At 32.9% G+C, this 19,996-nt stretch overlaps 1 protein-coding gene across 1 annotated transcript in view; it reads right to left on the reverse strand.

The window, feature by feature from the left end:
* Positions 1 to 1,912: 1,912 nt before the first annotated feature.
* Positions 1,913 to 19,996, reverse strand: part of LOC108917899 (peripheral plasma membrane protein CASK) — a 257,836-nt gene continuing 239,752 nt past the window's right edge. Inside the window, exons 14-19 of the mRNA XM_018724711.1 lie at positions 13,232 to 13,330; positions 11,322 to 11,460; positions 6,976 to 7,095; positions 6,770 to 6,892; positions 6,404 to 6,687; positions 1,913 to 2,557 (exon numbers count right to left, since the gene is read on the reverse strand). Coding sequence (XP_018580227.1) covers positions 2,378 to 2,557; positions 6,404 to 6,687; positions 6,770 to 6,892; positions 6,976 to 7,095; positions 11,322 to 11,460; positions 13,232 to 13,330 — 945 coding nt within the window. The 3' untranslated portion in view covers positions 1,913 to 2,377. The remainder of the gene's footprint in view (positions 2,558 to 6,403; positions 6,688 to 6,769; positions 6,893 to 6,975; positions 7,096 to 11,321; positions 11,461 to 13,231; positions 13,331 to 19,996) is intronic.

Consider the following 19,996-nt stretch of genomic DNA (forward strand, 5'->3'; position numbering starts at 1 on the left):
TCCTTAGATCGGGAAATTTTACTGGAAATAGTATTTTTATTTCGGCATATACAGCTGCGTTATTTCAAAGTCATACATAAATCGCAATTAAGAAAAGTGGCAGGTGTTTTCGACGTAAAAATGGGCAATATTTAAACGTTTTCCATTTTTATACCGTCTACAAATGAATTTGGCGATGACATCACGTTAAAAGAAAATTTTAGGCCGATACTATTATAGGGGCGTTGAATAAGTTCTGCGTATCTACCAACAGATGGCGTTGCCAGAACGGCGTGCGTGTAGTTTAAGATGTCAAAGCACCTATAAAGAAGTACTATAAGTACACAGAATTCTTGTTGAGACTTACGACGACCATGCTTTGTCACGAGCAACATGCGGAGACTGATTTAGATGCTTTGGAAATAATGATTTCGATGCTGAAGGTAAAGAACGCTCTGACGCACCGAAACAGTTCGAAGATGAAGAATTGGAGGCGTTAGTTCATGAAGACTCATATCGGACGCTAGCTGAACATTAGACGTTGATCACACAACAGTTTCGGAACGTTTGAAAGCATTAAGAATGATCCAAAAGCAATGTACGAGTTAAAGACGTCGAAAGGCGTCCTTGCACTCATGAACAGTTGTTTCAACGGCAGAAAAGGGAAGGTTTCTTGCATCGTACCGTGACTGGCGATGAAAAATTGATACACTACGATAATTCTAAGCGTAGAAAATCGTGGGGTAAGCCTAGCAAAGCCGAATATCCACGGTTCCAGACTTCCGCTCTATACTTGGTGGAATCACTTGGGTGTAGTTTATTACGAGCTGTTCGAAACGAATGAAACCATCACAGAAGATCGCTAACGACTAAAGTTGATGCGTTGGAGACCAGCATTGAAGGAAAAACGGCTGCTATACGAGCAGACACGACAAAGTGATTTTGCAGCATGACAACGCTCAGCGTTGTTGTACAACCGGTGAAAACCTGCTTGGAAACGCCTGTCTCACCCGCCATTGCCCTTTCCGATTATCACTTGTTTCGATCGATGGCATATGACCTGGCTGTACAGCACTTCCATTTTTACTGACATGCCAAAAAATGGGTCGATTCTTCGATAGCCTCAAAAGACATGTTATATTTCTGACGTGGAATTAAAACGCTAGCGGAAAGATGAGAAAAAGTAGCGGCTAGCGATGGAAAATACTTTCGGGGACAATTTTTTTGAATAAAACGATTTTCGTGAAAAAAACGAGAACTTATTCAACGACCCAATCGAAAAATTGAAAGCACTAATAATTCTGTGTGTAATGTATTTTTGACAGTTTTTGCCTATAAAATACAGGGGTGCCCACCATTGAGATAATGTCGTTTAATTTTCTTCAGGGGAATAACAATTAAAAAAAAACTATGTTAAAAAATACCAAATTTAGACGTAATGAAGCTGTTATTCTCAACGTTTCATTATGTAGACAAGTTTTTGTGAGTTATTTTTGCCATAATTTCGTTTTTTTTTTAAAAAAAGAAAGAAATAAATCAGTTATTCGTATATGACCAAAATTTTCCTTTTGTTAAAAATTATTAATTATAATTTTATCACTTTTTTTTCTGCTATTATACAGAGTGTTACAAAAAAAGTAGGTTAGATGTTAACCAGAGCTTACTTGAACAAAAATAATGGGACTTTTCTTATGCCACTTTTCATTTATGCGTTCACTGCTTTCAAAAAATTAAAAAAAATTGCGCTGGATGAGTTCAATTTGTAAAATCTATATTTAGAAATGAATTTTGATCTCGGAAAGAAAAAATAGTATAAGAAAAGTTTCGCCTAAAAAATCAGGGGCCGATAGTTGGACCTACTTTTTGGAATCACCCTGTATAAAATAAGTTTGACAAAACGTTACATAGATCTTCATTTTTATAACAATCAATTTTATGTAATTTAGGTTTTAATAAAAAAAAAGAAATTTGTGCATATTTACCGCCGTTTTTAAAATACTTCATATTTCCTTGATATGATTGTTAAGTTACACGTCGGTAACTGATTGTCCGCCTCAATTTCGGGAATAACAGCCCAACAACACTAAACGCTAAACTTCCGTGAATAACCTTTCCTTTAATTCGCGTGAGAGAACTACATTTTAATTGGGTTGCGGTCTTCTACGATTTGAGGTGCAAATTTCCAACTTACGTTTTATTTAAAATCTATCTGAAGGTTTCCGGTGGGTGTGAGTGTTTTACATCCAAAAGTAAAAAGCACGAAACGCAACACATCCGGCTTCCCTATAAATAATAATCGATAAAATAACAATACACCATATAAAAATCATAAAATTCGCTAGGTCGGTGGTTAAGCTCAAAAATTTTGAAAAGAGCAAAATTCCAAGGACTGTTGCTGTCAGTAGACCCAAGACACCGGAATCCATTGTGGTGTTGTTTGGACCTGTTCGATGGCGGCCTCTAGTGCGGCTATTGTTTCATCGATATCGTTATTGGTTATGGTTAAGTCGAAATAATGCCCATAAGCATGGCGCAACATGTCAGATTCCTTAGCTAGCCGTTCCAAGCTACCGTCGAACTGAAAACGGTCATTCAAAATTAGGCTCGGTCGTGGAAATGAGTATAGTTAGCGAGTTTTTTATAGTTCCGGAAACACACATTGGACAGCGTACAGCAATCGAGTAATTATATTTTTAGTTTCTCTATACAGGGTGTGGCGTGTATAATCTATATTATACGAAAAAGTTCTATTTTTGCGTTTTTTTTTTTCGTAAATTAAAGTTAAATTGTGGATCGAAATATTTTCTCTTGAACGGTCCTGTCCGTGTGCTGTACGATGAGTTACTTGCTGTTGAACAGCCGCGTAAACAAATCGTCGTTGAAAAATAGAAAGATACATCACAAAACAAACCATTAAAATATGGAACAAAGTGAAATAAAACTTACCATTTCTAGAGAAAATGTTGAAATCGCTCCCCATAAGCGCGAATACAGGCATGGCACCGACGCACAGTGGGAAATATTGGAAAAAATTCGAGCCACACGTCAAAACTAATCAAATAGTACTGATTTTTTTTTAATTCTTTATGAAATTACCTGTACTATAAAGTTCCGGTGAGGTAATTGGAATATATGCCTAGGATTTTTTCAAAATGGCCGACATATTTGGTATCTAAAAATGAAAAAAAAAGGAAAATTATGTACTAAAGGCTGCCAAACAAAAAAAAAATCATAAACATTAAACATATTCCTAAATCATGAATTAAGACCCAAAACATAACCTCAGATTTATAAATCTTAACCAAAAACGAACATACTCAATTTTTTCTAAACCTGTGAGTACAAATCCATAAAAATTGTACTTTTGAGTGTGCAACCAATATTTTTGCATAACTAACTCGAATTCATAGGATGCTGACCAAGAAAACTGAAACCCTAACCTCAAATCCAAAATAATTAAGTTAAAAATCTACAGAAACAATATATTTTCTTCAACAAAGGATATGATTGCTTCAAAAAGACATTCTGCAATATATTTTTACCTGTGCATACCTAAAATTTAAATCCATAAAACGTAACCTCAAAGGACTGGAACCTAACCTCAAATGTTTAAAATTTAAGCTAACAATAAAAAAAAAGCAAACAAACCAATCCATTTTAGGTTAAGATTTATAAGATTGAGGTTATGTATTGGGTCTAGATTCATGATTTAGGAATGTTTTAATGTTTATGATTTTTTTTTGTTTGGCAGCCTATAGTACATCATTTTCCTTTTTTTTTTTCATTTTTAAATACCGAATATTCGTATGATCGAGTTTGAGACTAGATTTCACGGCCATTTTAAAAAAATTCTAGGCATATATTCCAATTACCTCACCTTAACTTTATAGTACAGGTAATTTCGGAAAGAATAAAAAAAAATCAGTACTATTTGATTTGTTTTGACGCATGGCTCGAATTTTTTCCAATATTTCCCACTGTGCGACGCACCCAATTTTGGCGAATATTTTCCCAAATTCCAGGCATTCCCCTAATTGTATACGGTTTCGCAATTCTTCCACCGTAGCAATTGGAGTGTTGTAAACCAATGACTTCAAGTGACTCCAAAGATAAAAGTCCATTGGAATTAGATCGGGTGATCGAGGTGGCCACGTCACAGGACCAAAGCCCAATCCATCACTGAGGAAACTTTCATTCAAAAATGTCGTTACTTCTCGAGTACTGTGTGGGGGAGCCCCATCTTGAAGGTAAAACAAACGTGCCCAAACTTGTAATGCCAGATCGTCCAATAATTTAGGCAACCGGTTCTCCAAAAAGTCAGCATATGTTGGTCCATTTAGTCACCCTTTAAAGAAATAGGGACCCACAGGTACATCGCCTATTATGCAAGCCCAGACATTTATCGAGAACCGATGTTGAAAATGGGCTTCCCTAATCGCGTGAGGATTTTCATCGGCTCATATGTGCATATTATGGAAATTCAATTCATCACGTGTAAATGTCGCTTCAACTAGTACACAAACATAAGCAGGAAAGTCTACTTGATTGGCACATTGCCGTAAAAACCATCTGCAAAAATGCATTCGTTGATCCCAATCCGAGGCTAAAATCTGTTGAACTAGTTGCAGATGATAGGGGTGCAACAGCTGACGCCTTAAGGTGCGATGTACGGTACGAGATGAGGTTTTTACTAGCTGTGCCAGTCGTCAAGTACTAATTGTGGGGTCTTCGTCAAGATTTTCCAACACTGCATCTTCAACATTAAGGTTCACTTGCTGACCATCTCCTTCTCCTCGAGGAATAACACTTCCTGTATGGCCGTCGTTCCCGGTACAACCTAGTCGCCGCGAGCGCATTTTCTCCGGCTGCACCATACACTAACACCATATCGACACGTTCGGAAATAGTAAATGCTCGGTTCATTGTAAAACTACTTTGTGCACAAACTAAAAAATTAAGCAAAGTAAGAAATAAGAATCTTGTTTTTAATGTAATCGGCACGCTTTTCTTATTTTTTACTTTATAAAAATTACACTGTCACTATCGTGGACTTACAACTTTTTCTATTACAAATATCATCAGGAAGTTTAATTTATATAGATTATACACCACACCCTGTACAAATCGCTACTGATCGATCAATATCAGGACGCTAACTATACTCAAAAAGATCCCGTGGGATTAAATTGGGTGCTACTTACATCTGCTATATTTTGCAGTGCTGGAGCAGCAATGAACACAACATATGGTGAGAACTCAGCAGTTCGTNGAGGATTTTCATCGGCTCATATGTGCATATTATGGAAATTCACTTCATCATGTGCAAATGTCGCTTCAACTAGTACACAAACATAAGCAGGAAAGTCTACTTGATTGGAACATTGTCGTAAAAACCATCCGCAAAAACGCATATGTTGATCACTATCCGGGGGTAAAATCTGTTGAACTGGTTGCAGAAAATAGGGGTGCAACAACTGGCGCCTTAAGATGCGATGTACGGTACGAGATGAGGTTCCTACTTGCTGTGCGAGTCATCGAGTACTAATTGTGGGGTCTTTGTTAAGATTTTCCAACACTGCATCTTCAACATTAAGGTTCACTTGCTGACCCACGTTCTTCTCGAGGAATAACACTTCCTGTATCTCGCAGCCGCTGAACGCACTGTAGGATTGTATTTGCATATGGGGGGTGATGTTATGGCCATCGTTTCCGGTACAACCTAGTCGCCGCGAGCGCATTTTCTCCGGCTGCACCATACACTAACACCATATCAACAGGTTCAGAAATAGTAAATACACAGTTTTCTCGGTTCATTGTAAAACTAGTTTGTGCATAAACTAGAAAATTAAACAAAGTAAGAAATAAGAATCTCGTTTTTAATGTAATCGGCACGCTATTCTTATTTTTTACTTCTTTATGGAAATTACACTGTACCTATTACAAAATAAAAATTTTGTCTGGAATCTTTCACTTTTTAACACAGATGGGTCAATGGACGATGCTTAATATTTAATAATTAAGTGAATAATGAATTCAATACGAATACAAAATCAGTCGACTGCACAAATTTTTTGATAATGTAACCTAACCTTCTTTTCGAATTACTAGTATTAGATTATACCGACTTAAATTATAAAGTTGCATCTCGGGTCGCACAAAAACATTTCCAAAGTTTTTAATAAATAACACAGGGTCGGCCTTCGTTTTCGTTGAATAAATGAACTTTAATTTACAAAAAAAAAAAACGCGGTGATAGAACTTTCTCGTAAAAGACTTTTCTATTACAAATATTGTCAGGAAGTTGTAATTTAATTTTTATAGATTATACACGCCACACCCTGTACAAATCGCTACTGATCGATCGATATCAGGTCGCTAACTATACTCAATAAGATCCTGTGGGATTAAATTGGGTGCTACTTACATCTGCTATATTTTGCAGTGCTGGAGCAGCAATGAACACAACATATGGTGAGAACTCAGCAGTTCGTAGCACCTTAAGTGCCTGTGGTTCCACATCAAGAATGGCCATTTTCCCTTCTTGATGTATTTTGCGGATTGTATCCAGTTTAGTTCCGTACATGGCGTCCTCGTGGGTACCGTACTCCAGGTACTCATTGGCGGCGATGTCGGCCATCATCTCGTCGTGCGACACGAAAAAGTAGTTCCGTCCGTTCTCTTCATCGGATCTAGGCTGTCTCGTTGTATCTACAAGTTTCGAAAGGAATAAATTTTATTTTCTTGAATCGACAAACCTTTAAATAGTGTCACAATACACGCAGAGACTTACGTGGTATTGGATAAGCATATTGATCGGGATGTTTTGCAATAAGGGTATTTTTTATGTGCCTCCTCCCAACACCATGAGCTCCTAATAGCACCAAAGTTTTTCTTTGAAAGGCTGGGTCAGACACTAGAAACAAGAGATGTCTTAGAATAACGTCAGTTGGTAATCTCGTATCTTTTTATCGTCGACGAGGGGAATTTCATACTTACTCGGCAATTTTACAACCTCCTCGTAGGTAACTAAATCTAATTGGTCAAAAACTGCATTGTGCTTTGCCAAATATTTGTCCTTGTATTGTTTCTTTTTTCGACCAAATATTGAGCAATTGACTGAAAACAAAAATAAACGTTAATTGCAATCTGAGAACCACCTAGGTGTTGGTCGATCCTCATTCACAGCAAATCGTCAAAGGTATTGACCGAAAAATGCTTACATCGAACCGATTTCCTCAAACCCGCTTGAACGTGTTCGTAAAAATCTTGATATCGCTATTCGTTACTGACTTTACTAACTTCTGTTTTGTAGACCGATTTTAGAAATAGTTTTCATTTGACGAAAATTTTTATAAAAGTTTTTCAAAATATATTAACATGTAAGTATTTGGGATTTGATATAGTTTTACAAAACTTTAATTTATATGGTATACAGGGTGTTCAAATTTATAGGTGCACCGGTCTTTAACAAAATAACTAAAAAGCAGATCAAGTTTAAATATTCTTTAGTAAATAGATCTGTTTTGAGGTGGATGTGAAAGGGGGCAAGCAATTTTTTTCTGGATTACCTTCAGTGCAACTTAATAATAAAAGTGTAGATCCCTAGATCTGATGACTTATGGATATGAAAATTTTTTCCAGCTTAGAACTCGGTAAAACGAAGCCACTGCTAAATTGTTTATAAATTAACAGTAAATGCCGACAAACTTTGACCGCTTATATCTCGAGAACCAATAAACGGAATTTAACTTTTTTTTTTTAAAAAAAGAAGCGTCTTTCCGAGTACTTTAAAATTATAATTTTTGAAAAAAACTAAATTGCAAATTGATAAATATAATATAATTGAAAAAACAAGAAAAAAGAGAACTTTAAAAATTTATTCTGGCCGTCCAAATCAATCGATTTCAATTTTTGAAAAACCATTTGAAAGGTTGAGCGGTCTTTTCTATGAGAAAAAATTTTCAAGTATCTAGATGCTTTATTTGAGGCTGTGCATTTTGTGCATTGTGCATTTTGAAAATTCAAAATTTTTTTTCAAAATTTTCTTCAGAAAATTATTTTACGAAAACTATCAAACCGATTTTAATGAAATTTGGTGTGTTGTTTTATTATACTCTAAAGTTTTTTTTTATCAAAATTAGAATGCCCTCGAGCAATTCAAATATTTAAAACAATTTTTAAAGAAACTTGATTATTTTGCTTTTTTTTCATCAATCATTGCTATTTTGCAACATCGGTAATAAATTTAAACATTTTTAACTTACAGTATATTGTGCAAAATTCAATTCTAAAACTTTTTTCCTCTTCGATATACTTCCAAAACGCAAAGGTTCCAAGATATAAATAAAAAACTCAGATAAAATAGGTATTTTTTTATTTTTTAAATATTTTTGCAATTTTGAAAATGTTCCGGACTTCGCCCAGATCTAAGGAACTACGCTTTTATTTTGTGATTACTGAAGGTATTCCAGCAGAGATTAGCTTGCCCCCTCTTACATCCAAGATGTGGGATATTTTGACAGATCCACCCGTCTTTGAGCATATTTAGAAATTGTGACTTCATCAAAATTGTAAATTCTAAGCCTACCATGATTTCCTTTTTGAAAAACTGTATTGTTTTTCTTTTGTTTGAAATCTAATCCAACCTAACTAAATGTTATTCTACACCGCTTGTTTTTTGAAAAAATTTGTACGCATAGTCACCGACTCTGTTATTTTAATAACTTACTCTCACCATCTTTTTACGTTTTATATGTCACTGGCTTGTACACCTACAAATTCGGAACACTCTACAGATTGTGGCGAATTTTATACCGTACAAGTATTTGTTAGGCAAATTTATGAATTTGTTGGTTTAAAACGTCGGGGAAAATGTTAATATCCATTTCCATCAACAAGCTGTCATGCAATCTGTCAAAATTAAATGTTTTATGTTCCCCAGCAGATCACAAAAACATATCTATCTACAAGGGAAACATTTGCAGTATTAAAAAAATAGAAAGTTACGAAAAAACATGGAGATGCTATGGGGGGGGGAGGGAGGGAGATCATGCGCTACAATCTACTAAGGTGGTAATCATATACCTGTGGTACCATCACAACCATTAGCATGAGAAGTACATCCTTTTTCCACGTCTGGCATTCAACAAAAATATAAGTCACACCAAAATAACTTTTAGGTCTGAATTTTATTTGGGCGCATTTAAGAACCTTGAGTTAGTACAAGTGCGAAAATACGTCGATATAAATCTACAAATGATGCGAAATTGAGAAAAATGTCTTCGATAAGTAGAAAAAAAAACAAGATTTGATGATTATACTGGGTGTTCATGTATATGAAACTATCACAGATATTATAGTTCGAAATGTCGAAATTATGTCTGCTCAAGGTTGCTTTCTTTAGCCACTAGCGGGCAACAAAGTAAGAAAAATATTTTTTTTCCACACTGACGTCTTCTAGCGACTAAACGAAGCAACTTTCGATAGACGAATTCTTTTCCACTGGTCCACAATGAAGTATAGGAAAAAAAAAAGTCTACGCATTCACCCATTTTAACCGTACAGTGGTAATTTCTTTTAATTAATCTTCAAATATGTTAATTTTATGATCCTGGCGCGATAATTTTTTAAATGGGGTGAGAACCCATCACCTACACCCACAAAAATTTAACCTCAAACCCTTCAAAACCTAATCCCAAATCCTCAAAACCCAACATCAAATTCTAAAAACTTGAGCTAGAAATTCATAGAAACTTATATACCTCTATTCTGAAATATCTAACCTCAAATCCAAGAAATCTGAGCTAGAAAGTCAAATGAAGGATATGTTCCAAACCAAAGAATGTGATTCTTTGAAAACTCTCTTCTGGGGCAAATATTTTGTATTTCTGAAGCCTGGAACCTGTGCTGTGTCCATAAAAACCTAACCTCAAACCCTTGAAACTTGTTCTCAAATCCACAAAAAATAAGTGGATATTTAGATAAAATGTCATTCGAAAAACTATAAAAATTTCAACAATTTCAGCTAAATATTCAAACTCAAAATCTATATTTTTTATTGAAATTATTGGATTGTTTTTCTGTTTTTTATTTTCATTTATTTTTTATATTGTTTTTTCTTTTTGCTTTTTTGTTTTTTCTACTTCTAATTTTTGTTACAAATTTTTTTTTTAAATACTGAATCTTTGGTGTTGAGGGGTTTGTGAGATGGGTTTTCACTAGATTTAAAAAACTCTTACATGGATATACCAAATTATCGCACTAGGATCATAAAATTAAGCATGTTACGGAACAGCAAAATTTTGCGAATTTATTAATTTAATCATTAAACAAGCAAAGTTACGTCCAATATTGACACATTTTCATGCGCTATTTGAAATTGTAATTAGAAAATAGATATGTTATTGTAGATTATCCTTGTATTAACTCTGTTTAAATAGTATAAAGTTAGTAATCATGTTTACGATGTGCATAATTTACACAAACACTGTTAAGATATAGATTTCATGCTTACACCCAAACTCATGTGTGGCGTTTCCTTTTAAAGCCCTATAAAGCAAAGATAAATCCGATTCGAATTACCCTGACCTAATTATCGTGAACTTTTTATTGATACGGCGAAAGATTTGGCTTATTCAGAAAAACGATCGCATACGTGGTTACACCGATGCAAAATTTATGTCACAAGCCGAGATACACATACTGTGATGTACATTAGGATAACATAGCGACATAGCTCCACTCTACATCTAAATTACGTACTTGTAAGTTGGACTTTTTTAAACTAACTAGGTCAATTGCATCGTAGAATACATGTTTTCGTTATAAATGCTCTTGTCTACTTCTCACATGAATTTGGGCCACAGTTAGCCTCGTATTTATCCGTGGTATATTTTTTTTAAATTAATTCATGCTACACCAAGAATGCAGTCATCTAAATATAGTCCCTGATGACTAGAAGTAAGTTACTATATATGTATTCGAGAATCAGTAGTGATCAGGGTTTTTATGAACTGCTGGAATAAGCAAAACATTCTAAAAATCATAAAGTATATTTGTATAAACCTTTGGGAAATTGTCAGTATTTTAAATACTTTTTTATATTTTATTTAAGCATTGTGAACACACTAAAACAATATTAGGAAAAGAAAATAGTGTATAAATGTTTTATAATTGCATGCCGTTTATATTTTGTGATACATTTAACGTTATTAATGATAAGCAAAATATTTCGTGTAAATGGCACTGGTGAAAGAAATAATTGAAAGTTTGTATGTTAATTTGCCTGCAATGGAACGGTTTGTTTATATGATAAGGTTAAACGTTCTTAGGACGATTTTTACCTTGTTCTTGTTTAGTTTTCTCCATTGCCGCACAAGCAGCTCTCCACTCTTGCAACTCAGGAGAAGGAATAAGGCCAGCAGATCCAGCAGCATTGTCCTTTCTTGCTTGCCACCAATGGTGATCGTCTTTACTAATTATCTAAAAAATAATACACATATTATTAAATATACTGGTTTACTTTTCACAAATTTACTGCCTAGGTACAATAGTAATGATTTAGTAACATAAAAAAGTTCTGTAGGTAACATAAAACTGTGATTTTGAAAAGTTTTGGAAAGTTTTTGATCATAATCCAAATCCAAAATTTGAACCTACTTAAGCTTTTCCTAACAGCGTTGGCCTTGATTTTCCCGATGATGCACAAGTGCCCGTCTTGTTTGGCGTTTGTTTTTTGGAAGTACGCCATAGATTCTCGCGTCCGCGTCCTTTACATATTTTTTTAAAGAAATCCGGTGATTGTTTGTTGCAAAACGTGTAGAAATAGTGTTGTTTCTGTGTTTTTGAACTGTTGCGTGCTGTAGTTATAGTGGTTCACAGTCCCGTTGAATCGAGACGATTTTGCAACGGCAGAGACATCATTTAGCTTCCGCAGGACCCAAGGTAGGATGTTGTAAATACATTAGAAATCTCTAATTGGATTCCTTGTTTTCTTTAAAAGTAACTAGTAAATACTACTCAACGTAAAGATCGTGGTATGTACCTTTTTGGTTTTTCTACCACAAAGAAAGGAAAAATATAAATAAATATAAGTAACTGAAAATTCATTGGCCAGTCGCCATTCGTTAATCTAGTTTCTCGGCGCTACCACCGGGGGCGCTGTAGTACTTGTACTTGATTTAAATTTTTGAATCAACTGAATTTCATTATATTGACAGCTATGACGTTTCTAATATATTCAGTTGCGTTTTATTACTTTTATTATTATATCGTAATTATTATTATATTCGCGTGGAAAATTTTAAGACAAAATGGATGCTTGGATGTCAAAATACGTTTATTTCCAAACTCCGTTTGTAAAGAAAAAATGAACAATTTTTCGAACAACGGTTGAATTTGATTATATCTTTAAATAATGAGGTTTTCTATGTTACATTTTTTCAATTACTGACTTATTGTTTACTGAGGAGCACCTCTTCAACAAAGTACGCCATCTAACGTCGTACAAGTTAACAATTTTGAAAAATCTTTAAAATTGTCACAGTCCTTTCGGATATACGGTTATTTAGTTTTTCTTGTTTAGTTCGGCACGAATCTAAAGGAGGCCATACACTTACGGAGTTAGACAATGTCTGTGTTTAAACATGACTGGTAGGTTTTTTGATTATGTATTATTTAAGTAGGTCAAGAATATTGCAAAACTTCGAATGTGCGTATTGGTACGCGATATGTCTGTGTAATTAATTTGTTTCAAAATAATTATAATTTGCTTTTAAATAAAAAAATTATTTTCATTTTGTCTAATTTTTGGACAAAATTGTTCTCCTAGTTGTATTATATTCTCTAATGTCTGTATGACGCGACACTAATTTGCATACAAAAATAGAGGTTATGTTTTTATTGATTTATAAAAATAATACAAAATAAAGTTAAAAAACGTGAAATTTTCAGCTGCTAACTCAAATAACGCACGAAAATAGGTTTTTGTTAACAATTGTTAAAATGTTTTAATAACAACATTTAGAGTTAATTTTACATTCAAAATTTAATTCATGTTTTGATTCCAAGTTTCAAAACCAGGTATATCATATTTATTAATTTTTTAATTTTTGTTTAAAATTCTTCACCTACTTGGATTACTTATCTTCTAAAATTTAATTTTTGAGCTACTTCTTAGAGACTTTTATAATAGCTATAGGTTTATGATTTACTTGTCTGGTTATAGAAAAAAAAATAAATAAGTTGAACTTACTTGAAGAATATCACCAGTTTTAAAGGCAATTCCGGCTTGCGCACACGGTATAAGGTCATCCTCTAGTGGGTCATAGTCGAACTGGGCTCTAACGAATATCTGTAATAAAAAAGTTGAACTTTTAAGTATATTTAGAACTAACTTAATCAACACTCATGGTTTTTAAAAACGCACTGCTGATTTGTGTGTCATATTGTCGCGAAATTAGTCCTAGGTGCTTGTTTATACACTCGTGTACTTAATTGTATCTAGAATATGTTCTCTTTCTTCCTTTCATGTTCTTAGAAGCTTAGAAATTGTTCTATTCTATACTATACTTAGAAATCTGTGGAAATTTGGTCTATGGTTAAGTTTATATGTATTTGTTATTGTGAACTATCAACGTTGTCAAAGTTTATAAATTGTAGTGTATTAAATTGTGCTACATAAAGGAAATTTGGTACAATATGAATAAACTTGAAATGGTATGTCAGTTTTGTGAATCTTCGAATCATGCATTTTGTAGACTAAGTATATAGCAACTTTTTTCACGAATTTAAATTTTACTTCGTAATACAATTTTTTTAAATGTCGGTAAACGAATATTCAGAGTTGATTTTCATTATAGAAATCTCTGGGAATTCGCAATCCAGCCACCTCTAAGCAGATATTGATTTTCTTACGCTTTGGTTACTGTTATAGAATTGCCAGTGTTGCCCAGGTAATTGCAAATAGTTAACATTTATTAGGTGAAGTTTATCGACGAATTAAAGGTTTTCTTTAAAAAATTCGCGCATATACATTTTACGGAACTTTATATTTTTAGATGGTCACTGTAACAGTGGTTCGTATTTCCTTCAATATTAACAGTGGTTTTACTTCCCCCCCAATGCCATACAAAAATTCACAACTAAAAGTTCAGATCAGGACATTACTTTGGGCATTGGTAATGCCTTGACGTGCAGAGTTTTAAATTTGTTTTCGTAAAATCGGAGTCAAACAATTTAATTATCGATTTAAAAGTAAAAACTATAAAAATTAAAGTAAACCTCTACTGAACTGTCAATTTTCTGTTGATAAAATCAATTTTATAGTAGCAAGTTGTAAAAAAATAAAACTGTCCTACTAATAAACAAAAGAAGTGATCTACGAAATCATGAAAACATGCTTTAAATAGCAAATAACATCTACCTAACTCCTAACTACCTCAATAAATATATCTAGTCTACTAATGTAACAAAAAAAACAAAACATAAGCATTACACCAGCACCAGTAGAGTAATTTTGTGTACTTACTAAGACTGGCAGAGGTTTAATCCGGAATAACTAGATAAAAACAGAAATATATGAGTAAATTAGATATATAATGAATTTTGATAGAAAAATGATTCTCCTAAACTAATGCAGTTCGTGTATTTTTGGGTGACATTATCTGGTGGAAAGTAAAACAGGAAGTTTCAAAATTACTTTTCCTCGGTAGCACGTTTTAAATTTATGAAGATGCTTTTAAGATGTTCATGTCTTTCCTTCACTCCCTCTTTCTCTCTCCCCCTCTCTCTCTAATTATATTGTCCCAAATTTTATCTTAAATAGGGTAGAAAAAATTGTTAACCGTGAAAGATATTAGGAAATGTACAACAACATTTTTTCCTATACCTTGTTCTGAAATAGCGAGGAATAATATAATTGTAATAAAAGTTTATTATACAGGGTGGTTTTTGAGGCAATGTCATGGCATAGAAGACAACCAACATTTCACGATCGCTACTGTCTAGATAGAATAGAATTCCATGAAAAATTACGCAATCACAGCAGGTGAAACGAAATATTGCGTTTTAATGTAATCTTGAACTTATTGTTTTAATTTTACCGAAATTTAATTGCCAAATTGCCGCATTACTGGTCACGTGACTTGTGATCATTTCTGGAGGCTCTGTACCAGCAATATCTAAACAGATAGAATCGTTCGAAACCTGTATATGCCTGGTGGTTCGACTGACTAACGATCATAGCTGTTTCCTGGATGTTGCAGATATAACTCAATGCTGATCGGGGCAGGTAGCAGCAGAGTAGTTGTGTTCTTCAGTATCGTCACTTAAAATCTATTATTTATATACTGAGCAAGTAAAATAAGTGTTCCTATCAGATGTTTAATATGTTTTTTATGCATAAATTTTTTAAATGTCTGCTGTGTCTACTGCGCACATGTGTTATCAATTTCCAATTAAAAAAAAACATTTTCTTTGCTCTTATACGATTACATTAAAAATCTGATCATTTAAAGCCTTAATAGTTCAATTAAATTGATCTTTAAATCGCAATTTTGCCTGAATTTTTGAAAAAAGATAAAGTTTTTTTTTTAAGTTGACTCAAAAAGGGTAAAAACTAGAAAAAGAAGTATTTTATACAAGTTCTAGGGCATAAAATTCTGCAAAAAAAATGGTCTATTGACTTTTTCTTGTACTATTAAAATTAACAGAGTTATGGAGGCTAGAAATTAAGGGATGATTTCAGAAATTTAAAAAATCCTAAGCAGAAAAATGAATGAATTTTTTTTTCAACTCTAAAAAATGTCAACTCTTTTCAGAGAAATAAATTTTTTAATTTTTAATAAAAAAGATAACAATTTCAATTTTTTAATCATTAATTTGTATGATTTAACACAAACAGTTTTTTCTGTCATTTGATTGATTATTTAAAATATAAAAAGTTGCTTTCGAAATTTTGTTGAACGACAAACATAAAAAAATCACGTTCGCTTTGTGAAATTGTTGTAACTTATTTACTAAAAAATAAAAAATATATCTATTTCTCTGAAAAGATAGTTTACATTTTTTAGAGTAGATTGAAAAAAAATTATAAAATTCATTCATTTTTCTGCTTGTTTTGATTTTTTAAATTTCTGAAATCATCCCTTAACTTGTAATCCCCCTAACTCTGTTAATTTTAATAGTACAAGAAAAGGTCATTTTTATGTAGAATTTTAAGCTCTTCAACTTTTATAAAAAAAATAAAAGTTTCTAGATCTTACCCCTTTTGAATTATCTTGACTCCTTTATTTTATCTTTTTTCACTCCCGGCCGGGGGTTGGAAAAAAAATGACTGTCACTTATTGTTATTAAGTATATACCTTAAACTAACTTATATCAAAAATTCAGGCAAGTTGACAGCAACAGCAAGGATCAACTTTTCACAATGCAACAAACTCAAATGGTTTTATGTAATTTTTGAGTCTACTTAAGTAATTTTTGTTGAAACGTCGATTAAAGTTTAAACACTATAATTTGTATAAACATCCTTTCTTATAATAGTTTAGTAATAATATAACACAAATACCTGCATGAAGTTAATAGATGCAGCCCACAAAATTCTGGCAATATGCCATACAATCAAGGTACGATTTCAGGATACATGAAACGTTATCTCTGTTTATTGTAATCTACGATTTCACTCACACATTTCTTAAGATACAATTTCCCCAATGTAAGTTATTTAGTCGAAAACAAATTTAATTACGCACGGATTCTATTCGGTTACGTTCCTAGGATCTAATAAATTTGTCGGTTTTAGTTCGGTAGTCTGAAGCCCTTTTGACGTGCAATTACGTCTACGATAGCGTTAGTCTGTTCAGTAATATACGAGTGATTTTCATTAATGTTGAAATTTATTGCTATAAACTAATAGCAACTGTCAATCGTCGATTTTTCGCGACTGTCATTTTTATAACTACGTGTTATATTTTAACTATTTTTCGTAACACGAAATTGTGTTTGGCAAACTTTATTCAAGAATCTTCTTCGAGTTAATAAGATCACCAATAAAACGATTTGCGTTTCATTATATCATACAAAAATCAGTTATTTTATAAATGTTCTATTTGAGCACACTCGTTAAATTGTTTTTCCTGCCCCAAACGGCCTTTTGTTTGGAATATTTACAAGTTTATATCAACATTTTCCACTTAATTAATATTTATTTCGCACTGAACATTTACCTTTCGTCTACTCCAGTCCCAATTTTACTTTCAAAGGTTTATAAAAGCCGGGTATAATGCTTATAGAGCCTATTATCCCTTTCTGGGTTGGCAGGACGGGAAACAGTATAGCCGGAAAATGGGTCAGTTTATTATACGGCCTATGTTGGAATGAATCTAGTCGCAATGTAACGCATTTTCCGCGGGACAGTAATATAGTTCTCGTAAATAAATTATCAATAACCGCATGGCCCTGTGATGATTTAGATACCTAACTTTTCGTCCGCTACATTAAAATAGATTCGTATTCATGAACCTTTTTAGTTTTTGGAAATTGCGGATTAAATTGCGTAACAGTTGTAAATTTTGCTCATCGTAAGGTGAGCAAAATGTATAGTTCCTTCAAAGCTTGAAAAAGCCCGACAAAAAAAAGTCCAACCGCGTTAAATCGCGTGATATGGGCGGCCAATTCTGATCACCAAAACGGGAAATTACACGACCAGGAAATGACTCATGCAGTAATTGGATTGTTTCTCGGGCTGTATGACATGTGTCACCGTCTTTTTGAAAACACGTCTCCATAGGGAGCACCACTAACTGTTATTTCCTGATCAGCAGCACTTTCGAAGAAGAATTATGTGTGTGTATCAAGGGAGTTATAATGATCTTAATTAGCGGGAGCAACAGGATAATAAGTTGCCCAAAGTTATTAACATAACTGATAATTTTATTTCTTACCAACCAGATACTTAATTGAAATAAAATTCAAAGAAGTGTTGTGAACAATGTGATGTAGGGTACGGCGAAGTGATATTTATTTCTGTGGATGCTATCAACTCGTTAACTATGTAAACTGAAGTCTTTTAAACGTGAAGGAGCTTTAAAGCATTGTCACGGCAATGTTACTGTGGTAATTAGCAAACTTTAAAGACGACTTTAGAGAAAAAACAAAAGAAAATAATTTTTCTAGAAATATAAGAAAAGCTGAACGAGCGAGATCCAATATAGTCCAACTAAATGGGCTTTCAAATCTCAATTTTAGTTAACTTGCCTGAATTTTTGATATAAGTTAGTTTGAAGTACCTATATAATAACAACTAAGTGACAGTAATTTTTTTTTCAAACACCGACCAGGGGTGAAAAAAGATAAAATAAATGGGTGTTTCAAGATAACTCAAAAGGGGTAAGAGCTAGAAAAAAAAGAAAGATAAAAGTTGTGGAGCGTAAAATTCTACATAAAAATGGTCTATTGGCTTTTTCTTGTACTATTAAAGTTAACAGAGTTGGAGAGGCTAGAATTTAAGGGATGATTTCAGAAATTTTAAAAAATCGTAACAACCAGAAAAATGAATGAATTTTATAATTTTGTTTCAATGTACTCTAAAAATGTCAACTTTTTACAACATCAGTTTAGAATTTTGTCCACCGATCGACGTGTAAACACATTTGGGTCCGTCTTACCCAGTTTCTGCGAACCAACACCTGGTCATGCTTAATCATAACACAAATGCTTCACCATAAATTAAAACGATATCCATCAATTCCGAGTTGCTATACGCGAAAGCCATTTTTGACACTAACTACTAAAAAACGTTTGTAAACACTATCGCAACGACGATTGTAAAATCGGATTTCAGTATTCGGAGTCACTGAGGCCATGTGGCTCTCCACGCGTATTGCGAATGACGTTAGAGACTACAGTTGTTCAGCTATGTAATGGTTGAAAGTACTACAACTTCAATCATTTTTTCCTCGGAAAAGGATTTTACAATTTTTTTTTACGATATTGACTTCATTTCTCACCTATTCCCAAATTTTTTTGGATAAGTTGTGAATCATCCTGTATATACCTCAAACTAACTTATATCAAAAATTCAGGCAAGTTGGCCAAAATTGCAATATAAATGCCCATTTAATTGGACTAATAATAGTTTGATAAAATAAGATTGTTGCACCGTGTTCAAGAAATAGTATATTTGTATCATTTTTATCACATTTATTGCCTATATTTATTTTATATTAGTATGAATGATACAGTTCCAATTCTGTACAGATTACATGATTTAAATTGAAATCTATGATAGTTATTCGCATCAAGTTAGATGTCAAAAAAAATCTGAATTGCAGGCATTTCTTAAGAGAAAAAGTAAAGGTTACGACTTAAAAAAGTATGAAGTAATTATTCCAGATGTTAAAACAATATATATATTTGCGCTCGATGAGTATTTAAAGATTTTTCCAAAATTATGAATACCAGAGGTGTGTATTAGGGTGGCCCAAAAAAACGAATATTTTTTTTTCGTCTCTTGTGAAAATATGTTATTTTATCATGTTTTAAGAGCCCCCTCAAAAAATCAGCTCAAAAAAATTTGTTTTAAATTTTTTTCTCGTTTTTTACCATTTTCTAGGTTGAAAAAAAATTCGATTCTGAAAATTTCAAATGTATATTTGAATTTCTAAAGGTCACTCATAATTATTTTAACTTTAAAAGTAGTGTACCTAAAATGTTTTCGAGCGACCTCTAAAAATAAATATCAACGAACTAATAATTTTTTTTATTGAATTTGATGAACAAAAAAAAATAAGTTCGTTGATATTTATTTTTAGGTCGCTCAAAAACATTTTAGGTACACTACTTTAAAAGTTAAAATAATTATGAGTGAACTTTAGAAATTAAAATATCAATTTGAAATTTTCAGAATCGAGATTTTTTTTCAACCTAGAAAATGATAAAATAACGAGGAAAAAAATTAAAACAAAAAATTCAATTTTTGACGAGTTTGGAAGTTTTTAAAAATCTTGAGCGACCTCTA

Source organism: Anoplophora glabripennis, unplaced genomic scaffold (assembly GCF_000390285.2).
Source record: "Anoplophora glabripennis isolate ALB-LARVAE unplaced genomic scaffold, Agla_2.0 scaffold17, whole genome shotgun sequence".
Lineage (NCBI taxonomy): Eukaryota > Metazoa > Arthropoda > Insecta > Coleoptera > Cerambycidae > Anoplophora > Anoplophora glabripennis.